Source organism: Fopius arisanus, unplaced genomic scaffold (genome assembly GCF_000806365.1).
Source record: "Fopius arisanus strain USDA-PBARC FA_bdor unplaced genomic scaffold, ASM80636v1 scaffold00012, whole genome shotgun sequence".
Classification (NCBI taxonomy): Eukaryota; Metazoa; Arthropoda; class Insecta; order Hymenoptera; family Braconidae; genus Fopius; species Fopius arisanus.
Genome location: NW_011887751.1, coordinates 905,473 through 924,005, shown reverse-complemented (window position 1 = coordinate 924,005; position 18,533 = coordinate 905,473). Strand labels below are relative to the sequence as shown.

The window sequence follows — 18,533 nt, the reverse complement described above, 5'->3', positions numbered from 1 at the left end:
TCTATAATAATTAAATGTCAAATCAGCAAAGGGTAACAATAATATCTTTTATTCATCTTTCTCGATTCTATTCATTTTCATTTTTATTTTATATGCTTATATGGAGATCTGTCAGTACCGTGGCCATTCGAAGCGCCCAAGCCTCAGCGGAAAAATCGTAGACACATTGGTAGAATCTGGTAGAAAGATATTGATGTACTCTCCGAGTGGACTAATTTTGAAGTACCTATGGCAATCAGGATGGCATCTAGAGCACATTTTCAGAAAGTCACGGTCCTGACATTGACAGCACGTTTTGAGATATTTCTTAATAACGGTAGGAGAAAATGATAAAATTTGAATGAAATAAATAAGAAACATGTGGCAGCACAACATTTTGTATGTCAATTCCGAGTATGGCGTGTGATATGGTGCAAATGATGAATAAATTCATTATTTAAGACACGGTAATGACATAAATACCTCAGAAAAGTTATTCATCTCCAAGAATGTTCAAGGAAATATCTGGTCATTCAGCACTGACTTGCTCACTTAGTAGCTGGTATTATCTTGTAATACTGATTAAAAGAGTGATTTCGTGATAATCACTATTTTTTTGGAATCGCCCATATATGCATGCTGGAAAAATAGAAAGGATAGAGTGCGGAAGAGTAGAAAAAAAGGCTCTGAAAGGGGAGCCGTACATCGTCACGAGGAAAAACGGAAAATTTTTGTTAGCGTTATATTCTCCGCTGCTTTTATTCCTTCAATGTGTCAGCTGCGATTTACGTGACGTCAGCGCCTTCAACCGTGCTAGGTGACCCTCATAAATGTCAATTTTATGTCTCTGTTTTTGGCTTGCTCTCCTTCGTTGATGAAAAACGATAGAAATAGGAAAAAATTGGCGTTAGAAATATTCTTCGTAAATGTTGCACCAGACTCGCACTAGATTTGCGCTAGACTTGCACTAGACTTGTACTAATTACAAGACAAAGTTATTCTTTAGTTGCAGACTCACCAGCTTAATATGTACTCACCGGATTTTGTTCTTCTTCCCCATAGGAATGCAGATTAATGCAAAATTATTCACAAAACATCGTAAACACACATGCGCACTTGAAAAAAAATCTCCCAAAATGACGGAAACGAGTAGAGGTTCATTGATATGCCTGGATATTCCATTTCAATATTCGTACGTCCGTAAAATGCATTCAATCGCCGTCGATTTACATGAGCCATTGAATTTGCAGTGCCCCTTTATTTTCTGACAAAAGAATTTTTTTCCTGACATGCCTAATTTTTCATAAACGCCCTCTCACTCGCCAAGGCCCATCATTATTTATTTCTCCTTGCTGTTGGTGATAATCATTACATGCAAATCGCGTTATATTAGCGAGGAAAAGAGAGTGCGCACTGGCGAGACATGGACAGTAGTTCTCTTTCCTGATATAACTACAAAGTGCCTACGAGCCTGGAATAACGAAGTCTCTCTTTTACCATAAAGCCTCATCTTTTTTCATTCTTTTTTTCATCTCTTTATACTTCAGAGGTTTATTTTTATTATCAACTCGAACATTAATAAAATCAACAAAGAGATCATCCTTCTGTTAATTCCATATGTGGACATATATTTTTGAATTTTTGCTCCCGGATGGAAGCTTTGTAATCGATCATATTTAAGTTTCCCTGTTTTTGTCATATATCAACTCGAGGTGACACACGAAGTTCGAAAATACATTTTTCAGACCGGGTCCGAATGGACATATGTATGTGTATATGTTTATGTGATATTTTTCCATTGATTTTCTTTGATTGCGCACCTCCATCTCTACCTAATTGAGTCTCCTTATTTTCTAAATATAGGTCGTACTGGGTCCTGTCTAGCGCTGTCAATAAAAATTTATTTCATCCATCCCTTTTATTAAACAGTTCCAATACAGTAACCGTTAATTAAAAGAAACTCTAATAACAAGGTTTAGTAAAATATGTCAGAAGATATTTAATGTGGAGCGATGTGATCTCATTCGGGTTGAGAGTCGAACTGCCCGATGGATTTTCCGTTTTGGGAACGTTAGGCCCAAGTCCTCTTTGTTTATGACTGCCTGCTAGAGTCTGCATAGCCAATGTCCTAAATGGTTTCTAGATGAAAAACCTCGAGGTGTCGGGTGGAGTAAAACAAGGCCCTCATTGTCCTCAACTGTTTATTTTCAAAAAAAAAAATTTTGGAAAATTTTTAAAATTTTTCCCTCACACCAATGCGTCTCGTATGACACTTCGAAAAAATTCCCTCACACTAATATTCACAAAGATAACTATATGATATGCGATATAAGAGCAATTGTCCGCTTGCTTATATTCCTTGGATGTTAGTTCTGTAGAAAAATGGTTTTTCTAAAATTTGCAGTTATAAAAATTTTGCGGGAAAATTAAAAATGAAGATTCAACGCATAAGTCGTTAAATTCGATAGTTCTAAAGAATGGGATCGATATAGTAGATATGAGAGTTGTTATCTAGTTCAAATGTGTTCAAATGGATTCCTGGCACTTTACTTTTGAAAGTGACTGCCGGCAAGCGGTGGATGGGTTTGAAAGGCAAAAGCCTGAAGAGGATATTTCGGCAAAGTTTCACTCCTCTATGGTCAACCCGAGTGACTTGAAGCTCTCAGAGTGGGGATACGAGAGGGAAGAGCTTTACGGGATGAGAGGGGGATGAAGAGAGAGGGATAGAGAGTATTTCTATGCCTTTGTTCTCCTTCAACCGCGAGAAGTGCTTTGTCTGATTTTTCTTTTCAAAAGACTATAGAAATCAGCCACGAATTTATAGCGTGGAGCTACATACAGCCTTCATCTTTCAACTGAATATTGCCCCCTAACACCCTCCACCAATTTCCTAATTTCTGAATAATGTATATTTTTGGTTGTTAATTAATATATTAAGACCCCATATAAATATATTGAAGAGCGCTGATTCGCGATATTGATTGAAAAGGATTTATCAAGTTTGCAAAAAAATAATTAAAAATACGTAGTTTACAATTGCGTCTATTTACCATTTTTTAAATAAATTTAGGAGATCCCTTTCGATCAGTATCGCAATCTTAATCGTTTTTCCTCTTTTTTTCCATTATCTTTTTAGATCCATTCGAGGGTGCCTGCAGCAGAAATTTGATCCCAAATTCTGATATATTTCAGGCTGTTCAGATAGAATTGAAACAAAAGATAACGTTCGATAGATAGTCCATGCGGCCCTTAAGCGATAAGTTGAGTGTTTCCAAGTGAATTTAAGAATGAGCCATCCCCATCCCCTTTTGCTCTTGCTTGCAGCTGTGAAAATGGACGCCGAAGCCGCCCGTCTGGTGACATCACCCACCATCTCCACCATCTCGACCATCTCCTTCGATCAAGGCGAACCAAGATACGCCGATGGTCGATCTCCATATCCAACCGATTCGTCCATCACAGCCAAACCGGTATTCAGGAAGATCAGAGAAGATGAAATCATGCCAAAGCCAATTCCTAAACATTCAGTGAAATTGATAAAGCCAGAATTTCGGATAAGACCGCCATATCTCATGATCTGTATTAGCATCCTCGAGGTAATTATAAAAATGAATTCAAATATTGGGTGAAAGCACATGGAGAATATTTGGGTAAATGTCTAGTTCAGGTCCACCAAACCATTCTGGATGTTTTATATTTGATGGATGGGTTGGATGGGTTTGATGGGTTTCCGTCACCCGATTAAGGATCCGGTCACCTTTTTATCTGGAAACAATTAGTATAGGAGATATGATATTTAATACACCGCTCTCTGCGTTATCCAAGGCCACGGCGAGGACGTGGCGGTGTGGCGGCCCCAGCGACACCACGTTTTGGGACATTTATAGACAATGGACACACAGAAAGATGGATTTATCAAATAGTCCTGAGCATTTGACTAAAACTCTGAATTCACCTCTCCCGACCATCTACCATCGGTGACCGAACACAACGAGTGACTTATCCGCCGCTACTCTTCTGTAGCTATTCAAAATATTGAATTTAATATCACTCACTCGTCGCGTTAACGACTTTTAAGGGACAACAGAGTTTACCTCAGGACTATTTATCGATGTATTTCCCTCCTTGTTGTTTCTCACTCTCTTCTTTCATCTTGTTCTTGGTAACTGAGAGGATAAGAATGGATTTTTCGTCAAAGAAACTAATACTTGAATGATTTTTGGTTTTTGGTGGACCTAGACCATACATTTACTAATATTTGTAATGGTAATTGATGGAGATTCTGAGGGTGCGGGGAGTCGATATCATAAGTGGATACCGGACAAAATGCTCACTCATATTAATGTTTCAACTAGCATAATTCTATTTATAGTTACGGTTTTGTACATGTACAGGTTGGGGGTTAATAGCACCATTAAGCGCCATAAACTCTTCAATCCTCATTAACGAGATAACAGCGGTTGTACGTCAGGTACTAATGAATTTTCATCGTTATCCTGTACTCGTAACTCACGTACAACTCGAAAAATATTCTACACAAATGCTTCCACAAGTATACACAGTGTTAATTCCAAATGGCTCGGATGTTGCTACTCAAGGGGTATATTTATTTTAGAGATTCCAGAGAGAGGAAACTTGAAATAACAGTTACAGTCTAACATCCGGTGTCTCTTGAAAATTAACCGTTGGTGAAAACAAATGGACAAGAGTATTCCGTATTCATTTCATGGAATAATATTCATATTAAATTGATTTTTAACTTGTATTAAAAGTTTTTATCTTCTACAGTATTTGTTGAACACGTGAGAAGATAATTTTTCATTTATTCTCTAATATTTTACGGTAAAAAAAAATGAATCAGCGATGCGGAAGAACAGATGAGAAAATATGCAAACTTCACCCTTTAAACTTTTCTCTCATTCATAAACTTTATTTTCTTGAGTCATTAGCGTCTCACTGCCCGTTGAAACGCAAACATTCTAAGAGTACGTTAGTCTACTAACTATTTGTTGTTTTAATTAATTTAATTAACCTTCAGCATTGCATCTATGTCGACCAGTTTTCCTCTACGCTCCTTGTCCTTCTCACGATTTTTCGCTTTTTATAATAAGTCAAGAAATATCCCGTTAATTAATCTACATCAGACCTTCGAAATAGAATTGAAAGAATATAAATTTGAAAAAAACCTAAAAGAATCAGGAAAAAGGAAAATAGAAAAACAGAGGAAGGAGGAACAAAGCATTTTTAATCTCGGGGCGAGGAGAAGAGAGCGAATAAAATTCTTTTTTATTGGAAGCCAAGTTAATAAATGAATGAGACGTTTATGTAAGAATAATTTAATTATATTTTATTAAGATGTTCACACTTCGAGAGCGGTCGCCGAACTAGCAAAAGATCTCGAAGTTACAAAGACTAAAGCAACACCATGGTTTCTTTCTTTTCATGCTTAGAGATTTGTTTGTATTAATTAATAAACATTCATCTAGAGTTTTGTCGTAAAACCATACAGATGGTCTCTCCAAGAAAAATGGTGTCATCTCTTCTTATATATTAAAGGAGAAGCTAGGGACATTGTATCGTTTGAAAATTTACGAATATCGATTAATCATTTGTTTTTTTTTTTAGATTTAATTCTGAAAATATCGACGCACGATGCGGTACCGATTATCTGGTGATTTTTGTTCTGTCATTCAATTAAAGATAGCAAAAAATAATTTGTAAACTAAAGTGGTAGTTTCCTTATCATGAAAGCAGAGATACGTAAATGAAGTTCGCCTGAGTCGAAACTCGTAAGACTGATTCCTTATTGGTCAACTCGAATCCGAAGTCGAAATTCGAATTCGGCGCACGGAGTGCGCAGTAGATCTCGTTTATTATGACCGTACGAACACAAAAATGAAGTTCGTGCGAGTCGAAATAACTCGAAGCGCGTAGGACTAATTCCTCATTGGTCAACTCGAACCGCCAAATTCAAATTCAGCGCACAGAATGCGCAGTAGATCTATCGTAGTATCATAAATAAAACTTTCAAGTCTGTAATAAGATCGTATTGCTTTTGTCCCTTTCAATAAAATTGAACAAAGTGGATGAAAAAATTTTTGCAATTCATTTTTTGTATCGCTCGTGTTGCAGATCAGTGTTCATTGTTTGAGTGATGAAGCTGTCCTAAGCCGATGGTTAGTTTACGATCCCAAGAGGCGTGTTCAAGGATGGAGATTCATCACTTATATGTTATTACACTCAAATCCACTTCACTTGACATTGAATGTTGTAATTCAAATAGTGTTGGCGACTCCACTTGAGGTGAAATCAAATAGCCTAGAAAAAATTTAATTTTGATGCACATAGATTTTTTTTTTTTTCAATTTGATTATCAACAGGTGGAACAAGGAAAATTGGCAGTTGCAACGATTTATCTTGGAGGTGGTATTTGTGGTGCTCTAGGGGCATCTCTACTTCAGCCAAGTCTTTATCTTGTCGGAGCATCTGCGGGTGTTTACGCTCTACTCACGAGTCATCTAGCACACCTCTATCTGGTACGAGCCAACATTTTTTTCATTAATAATTTGCCCCTATCGCAGGCATGGAATTCTCTCATTTATCATTGCAACAATATGGATTAGAGCTTTTGAGTTACCGTATTTCTATCAGTCATGAGATTTTCGGTGCATGTCTATAACAACCCCCTCCCCCCAATCGTACCAATCGTCATGTTTACATGAAGGATTACACAAAGACGGGTGTCCTTGACGACAGTAACAGTAACGACTCAACACCAAAATACATCTGCACTCCTATGATGGCAGACGACTGATACGGGTGATTCCACAGAAATAGTGATATCTATGTTAGTACCGTGGCCATTTAGATGCGCTCCTCAAGCCTCTGCCGAACGATCGTAGATGCATTGGTAGAATCTGGTAGAAAGATATTGATGTACTCTCCGAGTGAACTAATTTTCGAGTACCTATGTCAATCAGTATCGCATCTGGAGCACATTTTCAGAAAGCCACGGTACCGACATTGACGGTACGTTTTGAGATATTTCTTGAGAACCACAGCGAAAAATGATAATATTTGATTGAAATTAATAAGAAACATGGCGGCACAACGTTTCGTATGTCAATTCCGATTACGGTGTGTGAAATGCTGGAGCAAATGATGAATAAATTCATTATTTACGACACGGTACTGACATAAATACTCTTAAATATCGCAGCACCGACTGGTAAATCACATATTCAGAAAAGTTATTCATCTCTAATAATGTTCAAGGAAATATCTGGTCATTCAGTACTGACTCGCTCCCTTAGTAGCAGGTATTATCTTGTAATGATGATGAAAAGAGTGATTTCGTGATAATCACTATTTCCCTGAAATCACCCATATATGAATGAAAAGAAAAAAAGAAGTTCAAATTCATATTTAAATTCTCGAATTGCTCTCCATCAGTCACGAGATTTTTAGTCAGACAATGGTCCATTGAATTTTTTCCCTCTTTATTACTCGTATAAACTGAGTGGATCCGGCGGGTGGGTTCTTGCAGTGTCACGGTGAGCTGCGATATGCCGGTTGGCGTCTGGTAGCTGTTGTACTTCTTGCTGGTGCGGATGTTGCATCGTTACCCATACCAGCATTGCTGGGATGTGGACGAGTTGGTTGGGCAGCGCACGTAGCTGGTGCCCTAGCAGGGCCACTACTTGGATTAGCCATATTTCCAAAGCAAAACAAAAAGGACTCACGTGCCCGCAAATTTGTACGTTTTGCTAGATTCTTAAGTGCAATTAGTGTGATGCTATTGATTATTGGAGCAATACTTGGTAATGTATATCTCGTTGCACTGCCACAATTACATAAACCCTCCTGACAACGAATTCAAAAACTTATTAAGTTGTGCAAAAAGTCGTTTCTCATGGTTAAAATAAGAGAGAGTGCGGAGAAAGTTTTCGAGTAACTTGGAAAAAAATTGACAATTTCCAGAGAATGTCGACGAATGCGAATCACTTCATGAAGAATTCACATGTGTTTTCTGACTTGCGATGCGTGAGAGCAGATGAATCATTTCGTTTTATTTTATCAAAAGTGTTATTCTTCATTCAAAGACTCGTAAAAATTCAATCTTCACATTAATGACTGAATATAGTAATTATTAAAAGACCACTGAATGGCAGTGGTTTATTATTTATTATAAAAAAAACACCCGCTGTGGACTGATATCAAAATAATGATGTATGGATGACGACAAAACAGACATATAAAATCTTTTTGGTTGAAAAATTGATCACATAACCGATGAAAATGATTAAATGAAGTAACACATCAAAGACGATCGATATATAATATACGTAAGCAGCATGACTCAATGTATTTATTGAATCATCTAAGATGCCTCACCGTATCAACCTCTTTATCAACAATTGGAAACAAAGTTATGACAAATGAAAAATCAAAGAAAAAGTAAACTGGCTGTGATTATTTTTAGTATTCTTGGAAAGCGAGAAAATAGATATACTGAAATTGTTGATGAATATGTAAATTATTAATTACACCACTGTGATTAATGATTAATAAAACCTAATAATAAGTTGTCAAGGTAAAAAATTATGTAAAACAATCATCATTACGCACAATAGAAAAAAAAATATATATAATGGAACTATTAATTGATCGGTTTAGATAAACATTAATCATTCACATAGAACATTTCCTCTACATAAGAAAAATGATAATGGGATTAAATTCTTTGTTTTTTTCAAATGATTCATTTATTCCGTGGGAATACTATATTCCCATACCATTCCATGTAATTTCCTCTGCTATTTCTCCAAAAGGAGATAAAACGTCAGATTATAACTTAATCGTAGCGTAGATGCTTGACACGATAAATTGATCAGAGAAATTTTTGTGGTTTATCATTATTTAATGACTCATGATGTTTCAAGGTGGTGCGAAAATTTTTCTGTATTTTTTCTGAACTTCCAAAAAGAATTACAAAAATATAGAGAAAATGCATGGAAATGATCTCACCACAACTTTACGAGCCGTTAAATAGTGACAAACGGCTGAAATGTTATCCTAGAAATTTTATAATCGACCTAATCTAAGTTTCCCATTTTTATAATATCTCAGTATAATCCAAGGAGTTCGAAAATGCAGTTTTTAGACTGTGTCCGAATGTATGTATGCCTGCGTGTGTATGTAGTATTTTTTTCCATTGATTTTCTTTGATTGCTCACCCTCATCTCTACCCACTTGAATATTTTTTTTCACGAGAACGAACGCACACAACAGCGTGCTTTAATCATAAAAATCCTGATTAAAAATTGTTAATTTAAATGAGTTCCAAATTCAAATTAGCCGCCTCAGACGCCTGAACCAATGAGGAATAAGCGTGACAGACTTTCGAGATATCGATAGTCTCGATGGTTGTCCTTTTTAGAATAGGATTCAAATGAGTTCCAAATTCAAATTAGCCGCCTCAGACGCCTGAACCAATGAGGAATAAGCGTGACAGACTTTCGAGATATCGATAGTCTCGATGGTTGTCCTTTTTAGAATAGGAAATACAGGTCTCATTGGGCCCTATATCTCGCCGTCAACAAAGATTGATTTCATCCATCCATTTTTTTTCTTTTTTATTTTTCCAAAAATTCGGTTTTGATATGCGATATAAAAGCAATTCCCTTTATTTTACATTAATCTCATCGATAATTTGCCAATAAATTTAAAATCGTGAATTTTAGCTATATATCGGTAAAGAACATCCTTAAGGACTCTCACCAGTCAAATTATTAACATCGACGAATTCCAACAGTTGAAGAGGACGAGAGAATAAATGCGACGAATGAAAATCGTGAAAGATAAGAAGAGGAGAGTGAGTGTACGCGCGAAGGGAGAGATTTCCACCGCCAAGGTAAAACACGCTGTCCTCATATATCCCATTTTCTCCAAAGAAAACAAAAATATAGAAAAAAAAAGTGAAATAAACCGAGTAAAATAAAACTGGGAAAAACCACCGCCATAGTTTACCACGGGGAACGATAAAACAGGGAATCCAAAGGGATAAGACTACCCTCGTTGCAAATATTTATTGTCTAGTCTGCACAGCATGATAAAGAATAGAAAAATAAAGCACTGATATTTTCTTTGAATCTTTGATGTTTATATTCAGTATGAAAAATTATTTCCAGATAGCCATAAAGAAATCGATGAGCAAATTGGTAATCGAGTGATCAAAGACACCCCTTCCATTTTTATTACAGTGTCTAATACTACAAATTTTTAATTCTAATTATAGGACTAGATATCATCGTGAAAATTATTCTAATAGAAATTTTTCATTTCCAAAAATGACTGATGCAACTTATAAATTTTCCACTTGTCTTTTAAAAGTTTATTCTTCCATGATCTTCCAAACAATTTGTTTCTACTGAGATCGTTATTAAAAGATGAAAATATAATTTGTCACTACCTATAGTATTGGAAATACATTGAGTGTTTGTGGAGCAGTAAAAAAAAATTGTCAGGAATCAACGATATTGATAAAAAAAAAGCAGTCATAAGGTGTACAGCGTATATTTCCAACATATATAATGGTCCAGTTAGATTGGCTCGCGCCCGATTCCTGGTTCTATATCGTTTTCCCAAGTACCCAAGTGGGTCATAATGCTAGGACAGCAAAGAAAGAGCGAGAGCGAGGTGGATGGGAAGAGGTGTAACAGAATGAAAAAAACTAATGAGCAAAAAATCAGTCTATATGTGCGATTAAAATGATTTCATCATGATAATAATAAATAAAATAAAATAACGACATTAATGGAGATCACACAAATAGAGAGAGTCTTCACCAGAAAAATAGGGGTAGGGAGGGAAAAATGGACCGTGTGGCTAGAATGGGCCACCCCTTTTTTTTATATATTTTCATTTTTTTCTTCATTTTTTTTAGAGAGATCGAAGAGCGGAATAATTGATGCGTTTGTGCGTGTTTAAATGTCAGATTTAAGGTAGTACTCCCGGTACGTCATGAGTCAAGCTAGAGTACTGATGACTTTGATTAGCGCGGTAGTTTGGCTTGACAACATTGCGCAACGACTTGCACGCATGTGTGATGTGTTTCCATGTGTGCGTTGTGTTTCTGTAATGAGAACTCGTCTAACCCGAATAGCGCTGTTGCCACATCCATTGATTTCCCACTGAATTAATTAATTTCAACATTTATAGCCCATGAATCGAAATTCTTCAACGCGCACAATGTTATTTAACATCTGTACATATAGCTCAAAAAATTTTATGAAAAACTCATCGTTGAAATTTTCAAAATTGAGGAAAAATCGAAAAACTGAACTACCTTAAGACTCAATGTTAGTCGTAAAAAAATAAGAAAATTAATAACTATTGTTCTGGTCCGTCCAAGCTTGCAAAAATTTAAGTAATTTTCGCATTAAAGTTCATCTGTACATCAATTTTCATAAAAATCTCATCGGGTTTTAATTCTATGTAGTACCTTCAATTGATAAACACTTAAACAATGATAATTCCATGAAGCAGAAATTAATTGTTTTTTATAGTTTCGACGAGTCAGTTGGGGACAATTGGAGAAAAAATGAGTTTTCGTTTTGTCGATGGTAAGAGCTAGTTATGTGAATATTAAAAATTATTGTCGGAGGAGTTTCTGCTTAGGCGATCCATTTTACCCTCCGCTCCCCTAATAATCGTTTTGGTGATGGTTAGCACGCTTATCTTTTCTTCAATGTCCATATTACGATGTCTATTGATTATTCACTCATGCCATTCTGATAATTCAATTATAAATTTCCATTAATACATTTCAACACTCAAGTTGTTTGCACTGCACCCCAAGATCAGTGCAACGGCACTCGAGGCATGGCGTCGAGAGCTCCACAATTATCCTACCAACTCGATACATACGCCCATAGATATTGCATCCGGCAAGTTTCAATAACCCACCACCGGTATTCACAGCTGCCTTTTCATTTTTATCCTCTTCAGGAACGCTCTCTTTCAGTCTTGTACAATTAGTCAAACCAATTGAGCATTTATTGAATAACGTTGAATTTTTCAAATTAGCCTGTGAAAATGTTGAAAACGTAAAACTATCATTGACTTTAGCATCAAACTCTGCGTTATGCAACAGCATTTTTTCGTTCGACGCTTCATTATTTGATGGAGATATACGCGATACATTATTCGAAATCATTTCTGGTGTAGAAATATTTTCAGTGGTAGATATTTGACTACTCGTATCATCGATTTGTGGCTGCACAGTAGTAGGAGAAAAAAGTAAATCTAACATAGAATCAAATGAAAACACATCTTCATCGTCGTAACTAATTAATGAGTGATTGTTCAATTTTTTCGTTGTAATTTCTTCAGTTCTTTCGTCAACGGAAGAAAGAACCGATGGTACTGAATATTTCGTTTCTTCAGTTGTAATGACAACGTCTTCATATTTATTCACCAATTCATCTGGAATATTAATGTTTGGCTTTACCATTGATATTTCTCGGTCACTGGAGAGGGGAGTAGTGGTCGGTGTCGATATTCGATGCTCGAGATAAGGCATCATATCTTCGATGAGTGAAGGTAAATCTGGGGCTGGCTCAGTGCGAATAACATCTCGGAAAGCATCAAATGATTGCAGGTCATTTCTATTTAATACTACTGTTGGAGAATCGTTTCCATTGGCCTTTGGACCTGACGAACAATTTCAAAAGTACCATTATATTAACAGGCTACAGTATAATATTGAAGTGTCTGGAGAAAATAATGGAAATTGGTGAATTTTAAATGACAATCAACTCTCAGGATCTCACCGCAAACAATTTTTCCGCAGCATTTGATATCGTCGGTAATTCTTTGACAGCCAAATGTGACGGGTGGACATTTTTCATCGGCACAAGCAATTTCTCCGTAATAGCAGATGCAAATGATACAATGACCACTGCTAGGTAACAACTCACCGTGGTGATATGAGTGATTCTCAAAAAGGCACTCTAAAGTAGTTATATCTAAAAAAAATATTGAAATGTAAAATATCTCTTTAATAATGCCTGAACGGCCAGACCAGAGTTGCCAGACGGCAGTTTTTTTCAAAAGATTTTTTTGATTTTATACAGTCACAGTTAATCGAGTGAAGTCGATCCCGCGAAGAATTGACACTTTTTGAATAATTGAGTTGATTTCTCACTTTCTATCATCTACCCTATTCTGGAAAAATCAATAATTTTTGGAGTAAACTGCCGTCTGGGATTCCCGCTAACTACATTTCCCAGTGCACACACCATCATTTTTCCGATGGGGATTTGTGATGTCTGCAGGTATAACTGTAACCCCCGTGCCAATTTCAAGATTCAAATCTGTCGAGTGATATTGGCCCTCGAAGAATGATGGCTCTCTTGGCACAAATCCTCCTGCATAGGGTAATTCAATGAGAATAATATGTTAAAAGCCGCATAGACTATCTATCGAACGTGATCTTTCGTTTAAATTCTATCAGGATTGCCTGAAATATATCGAAATTTGAGATCACTAGATTAAGTGATAGCTAGACGCAATGGTAAACTGCATATTTATCATTATTTTTTTGTAAATTTGGTAAATCCTTTTCAATCAATATCGCGAGTTACCGCCCTTCAATAATTTTTCTTCTTCTTTTTAATTATCTTTTTATAGCCATCCGAGTGGTTCCCGCAACACACATTTAATCCCAAATTTAAATATTTTTTAGACTAACAAGATAGAATTTATGGTAGTACACCCGGTACATCGTGAGTCAAGCTAGAGTACTGATGACTTTGATTAGCGCGGTAGTTTGGCTTGACAACATTGCGCAACGGCTTGCATGCCTGTGTGATGTGTTTCCATGTATGTGTTGTGTTTCTGTAATGAGAGCTCACCTAACCTTCTTAGCGCTGTTGCCACATCCTTTGATTCCACACTTAATTAATTAATCTCAACATGAGGCCATGAATCAAAATTCTTCAACGAACAAGATGTTCTGTAGCATCTGTACGTATAGCTCAAAAAATTTCATGAAAAACTCATCGTTGGAATTTTCAACATGGAGAGAAAACCGTGAACCGCCATAAGACTCAATGTTAATCGTCGAAAAATAACAACATTAATAACTATTGTTCTGCCCATCCAGGCTTCCAAAACTTTAACTAAGTGATTTTTTCTTTGAAGTCTATCTATATATCAATTTTCATAAAAATCTCATGGTTGCTTCGATATACGGCAGTACTACCTTAAACAAAAGACCGCGTTCGATAGATCGTCCAGGCGGGCCTTAGAGAAGAAGAAAAGATGCAGAACAATCAGCACAGACCTTCAGTTTCTACTGGTGGACTGAAGCGATTCGCCTGGGTAACAATGTTATAGAAATTGCTAGGACTACCAACGGCGGACACATCAGTTGGTCTCAGTTCTGGTGGAACGCCGACTAAGCCCAGGGGATAAGCAGTTACTGGTGATGTTGATTCTTTATCCTTAACAAGAGCATCTGCTGCGACAAATGGAATGATTCTGACGGAACAAATAAACAAAAAAGAAAACGAAAAAAATGAAGTCAATCGAATTACCACTGGTTCATTTAGAGTTAGCATTTAGCAGACACCTTTTGTTACGATTTCAATTATGAAATATTATAAATTCCAAATGTGGAAAATGCGAATTATCTGGTACATTGTTTCTTCACCCGACACTCTACTACTCTCACTATTTATCTATACCACACTGCCAACAGCTGCCGTGGAGGATGGTAAACCGCGCTCGGATTAATACGAATTAAGGTCGAAATGCTAGGAAATTTATGATGCTCTGCATGTACCGAGCCTTTCCCGCCACCTTTCACGCCCCCTTCGAACGATTATACAATATTTGCCGCTCGAGATATATCGGATTTTGCCACTTTGCTTCTACCCCAAAAACTACACCGAGTTTAAACGTTAATACAACAGATAGAAGCCGGATTAGACAAGTCGTTGGAGATGCAAATCTAAATGACCAAAATAGCCACCTTTAACTGGCCAACGGAGTACGGTTTAACTACAGGCATTGTAATACATTATATTAACAATAAATACAAATTTATTTATCATTGATTGAAGGCTCACCGGACATTAGGCAAGGAAGGGGGCAGTGTAGGTTCGTTGTAATCGTACTCTTCGTAATCCTGTTCCTTCTTCCTGTCTGTAATATTGACGATTCTTTGAATAACAGTGGACAACGGCCGCACAGAATTATTACCAATACTCTGGACAATTTCCACAGAAACATTGGTTTTTAGAGTGACATTCATAACAAGAATATCTTCAGGCATCATGACAGCTCCTTTGACACCTCCCATCGACTCATCATTAGCTTCTACTTTCTCCTTAATTGTTCCAAATGTTGTTTCAAAAATAATTTCCGGATATTCGCTAGTTGAGTTTCTCTCAAAGTTATCCATTTTCTCTCGTGCTTTTGTTTTCAATTGAAATGTTCCATTTTTCTCATTAACTATTGGAATTGAATGACCTAATGAGGACATTCCGTCAGACCTTACAGTCGTGTCAGCCACTCCTTCGTTCAACAGAGTGTAATCAATGACAGTTGATGTGCCAATGTTAGTGGTCAATTGATAATCAATAATAGTCGTATTACTGGAGCTGGTAGTGGAGATTTCAATGGTACTAGATGCCTCGATAGCTTCATCGCCGTCGGTGCTTGTCCAAGATTGGGTGATGCTCTCTGCTGACGTAGTTGACTTGGGATAATCCATGCTCTCAGTGGGAATCTCGTTATCCATCGTCTCAGTCTCATAAGTGACTGTGGACGATGCTACCTCAATCCCCGATATCGTTGATTCATTTTCAAGTGGTTCTTCAATTTTTGGTAAATCATCATCTTGACGGTGCGACCTACCTTCCACCGTCGAATACCCGCTTTCACCGGGTGAAAGAAAATTCGTTTCTTTCCGAAATTTTGCATAATCTTTACTAATAAATGCGTACGAAGCATAACTTTGACTCGATTTAACGGCAATACTCCCACCTGATAACGAAAAATTGAATTACAATTGAATGGGCGATTGTCGTGGAGCCGCTTATCATTTTAATTGTCTCACATTTAATGGCACATGAAAAAGTGAAAAACGGGGAGGAAAGATTTCATGTAATAATTACTTAATGAAAATATATTTGTAATTATAGTGAAGGGATATAACGAAACAACTCACTGCAATTGTAGGTCGATGGACAGCATTGTCCTTCACGTACTATGGGTGTACATCCTCGTAGAGGTGGTGCGCATGCAAGTGGAACACAGCGAATACCGCCCATAGCGCAAAAGCAATTGTCACACATTGTCTTCCATTCAATGTCACGCACCATTTCTCCCTCTTCATAACAACGTTTACCAACTTTACAACCATTTGTCGATAGTGAAATTGAATGGTGGAATGAACCTGTTTGTTTTGAAAAATCAAAGGAAAGGAAAAAAAAAATACGAATCCTTCATGTTATGAGGGCTACAAGTGTACAAAATTTTCACTCGCTATCTCTATTTTTTGTTAATTTATCGTGTTCACAACGTTTATGATTATGAAACCTAAAAATGTTGATTTTTCGATTGATATAGAGAGGAGTGGAGTAGTATAATAGGGACCTCACCTATTTCTAGTAGAAAAATTTTGGCACAGAGTTAGTCGTCATTAATATTTATGGTTCGACAGAATGACGAATTTTTCGGAATTTTTTCAGCCGGTTAATTCTACAATTTTCAAAAACGTGACCGCATGGACATCCGCACATACACACGGGGTGGTTAAATTTCGTATTTTTACGTTTCAGACCATTCTACATCGTTTCCAAGCAAAATTAAGAAATCGAAAAGTAGAACGGTTACAGTGTTTCCATGAAATGATGAAAAACGGTTTTCCGAGGGTCGGAAAACGTATTACAGTTGGAATTGGTACTTGGTTCGTGTTTTTACACTAGTTTATATTATTTTTTAAATAATTAAGATCTTGCATTGTATGCGTTTTCGACGCAAGAAAATTTAAGACGAGCATAACGGAACAAGAATAAGTGTCTCTAAAAAATTGCAAGTAAATCGGGGGTGAGGCCCCTAATATACACATTTATCAGTTTTTGAGATATTGAGGAAAACGAAATTTGCAAAAGCTGGTATATCTCAGGAACTACCCGACCGATCGAGCCGAAACGGCGCATCAAAGTAAAATTTAATGATAGCTATCATAAGCCAAAAATTCATATTTTTACCTATAAATTTTACCGTAATTATATAGAATTTTCCAGCTCATGCACATAGACATGATCCAAAAACATCGTTTTTTCACGCTTCATAACATTCTAGATAAATTGCAATTGAAATTAGAGAATCGAAAAATCGGTTAAATACAATGTTTCCATTTGGAAGCAAAAAGTGTTAAAATTCAAAATATTTTCCAGGGTAATGACTTTAAACACTTACGCGTACAATTGTAGGCGACTGGACAGCAGGAGTAGGGAGCGTAAAGTGGCGTGCATCCCGGTAATGGCAATAGACACTTTGGCCTGACGCATCTACGTTCACCAGATATGCAGTAACAATATTCACACCTACGTGAGCCCATCATAGCCGAGCCAGGCGCATAATGAACTCCATCCCAAATGCATCCTTGATCAACATACATAACCACCAATTATACCACCTATACCATGCATCTGCTAAATCCTCATCACTCCAGTTATCCATGCAATATGAAATGAATAATTCAATCGTCATTTCACCATCAAATTTCATCACAACTCTCATCATCAAAATATCAATGAGATCATCTAAAAAGGCGATAACATAAAATAACAATTTATTTTTATTTTACTTATAATTATATCACTTATACAGAGAATGAATGCCAGATTGACAATTGGTTGATAAAAATATGAAATAACGGATAAGATCTACTTGGGATCGACTACAAGTTGATGTGATGTTGGTGTTGATTTGTTGAATTTGAATGATGATGAAAAAAGCTGGTGGCAAAGGACGTGGAGTAATTTTGGGGGAGTTTGTCGTTTGATAAAGAGGTAGTGAGGGGTGGAAAGGAACAGGGAGAGTTGGAAGTGTGGTTGGGAAAGGTGAAAGATAGATATAGAGTTGAGTGTGATGGGTGCCGTATCCTAATTACAACGAGCCGAGGGAACAGGAGAGCCAGCCAGCGGTTTTTGGGGAGGTGGGTCGCGACATGGACCATTAGTTGGTTGAAAATTAACTACTCTACTACTGCCTAGCGTATAGCAGTTGCACAGAGTATGAGACTCTGCACTCTCAACTTCTCAGTTTCCAAATTACAAGGCGTCATTTTGAAAATCATTATTTCACTCTACCATTTGATAGTTAATAATAAATTGTTTTACCATCAACTAACGAGGGTGGCCGAATTAATTAAGGGACTTTTGCAGCAAGTATATGGGGAATGGTATACAGAGTTCAACTTTTTAGATAATAAATCCGTACCGCCAGCGCGCGGGTGTGAAACGATTTCTGTAAGA

General features: G+C 36.8%; 2 protein-coding genes and 1 long non-coding RNA gene across 3 annotated transcripts in view; 1 reads left to right on the top strand and 2 right to left on the bottom strand.

Moving 5' to 3' along the window:
• Positions 1–66: 66 nt before the first annotated feature.
• Positions 67–984, bottom strand: LOC105263018 (uncharacterized). Its single transcript, XR_891873.1, has 3 exons — positions 684–984; positions 463–618; positions 67–247 (listed from the first exon to the last, which is right to left on the bottom strand). It is a non-coding gene; the product is annotated as an uncharacterized lncRNA (long non-coding RNA).
• A 2,319-nt stretch (positions 985–3,303) lies between these two features.
• The window catches only part of LOC105263014 (aromatic-L-amino-acid decarboxylase), a gene marked incomplete at its 5' end in the record, with an annotated part of 33,046 nt that continues 17,816 nt past the window's right edge, over positions 3,304–18,533 (top strand). Inside the window, 3 exon segments of the mRNA XM_011298965.1 lie at positions 3,304–3,575; positions 6,112–6,282; positions 6,360–6,515. Of these exon segments, the coding sequence (XP_011297267.1) occupies positions 3,312–3,575; positions 6,112–6,282; positions 6,360–6,515 (591 nt within the window).
• On the bottom strand, positions 14,284–16,438 carry LOC105263011 (uncharacterized). The gene is made up of 3 exons (XM_011298961.1): positions 16,217–16,438; positions 15,114–16,032; positions 14,284–14,523 (listed from the first exon to the last, which is right to left on the bottom strand). Exons 1-3 carry the CDS (start codon positions 16,368–16,370, stop codon positions 14,316–14,318), a joined length of 1,281 nt encoding a protein of 426 aa, XP_011297263.1. The 5' UTR covers positions 16,371–16,438; the 3' UTR covers positions 14,284–14,315.

Coding starts and splice junctions, on each gene's coding strand:
- LOC105263011 (XM_011298961.1), bottom strand. CDS start 16,370: ATGGTGCGTGACATTGAATGGAAGACAATGTGTGACAATTGCTTTTGC. Junction 16,033..16,216: donor TCCATCGACCTACAATTGCA/GTGAGTTGTTTC, acceptor TTTCGTTATCAG/GTGGGAGTATTGCCGTTAAA. Junction 14,524..15,113: donor CCTTCCTTGCCTAATGTCCG/GTGAGCCTTCAA, acceptor TTGTTCCGTCAG/AATCATTCCATTTGTCGCAG.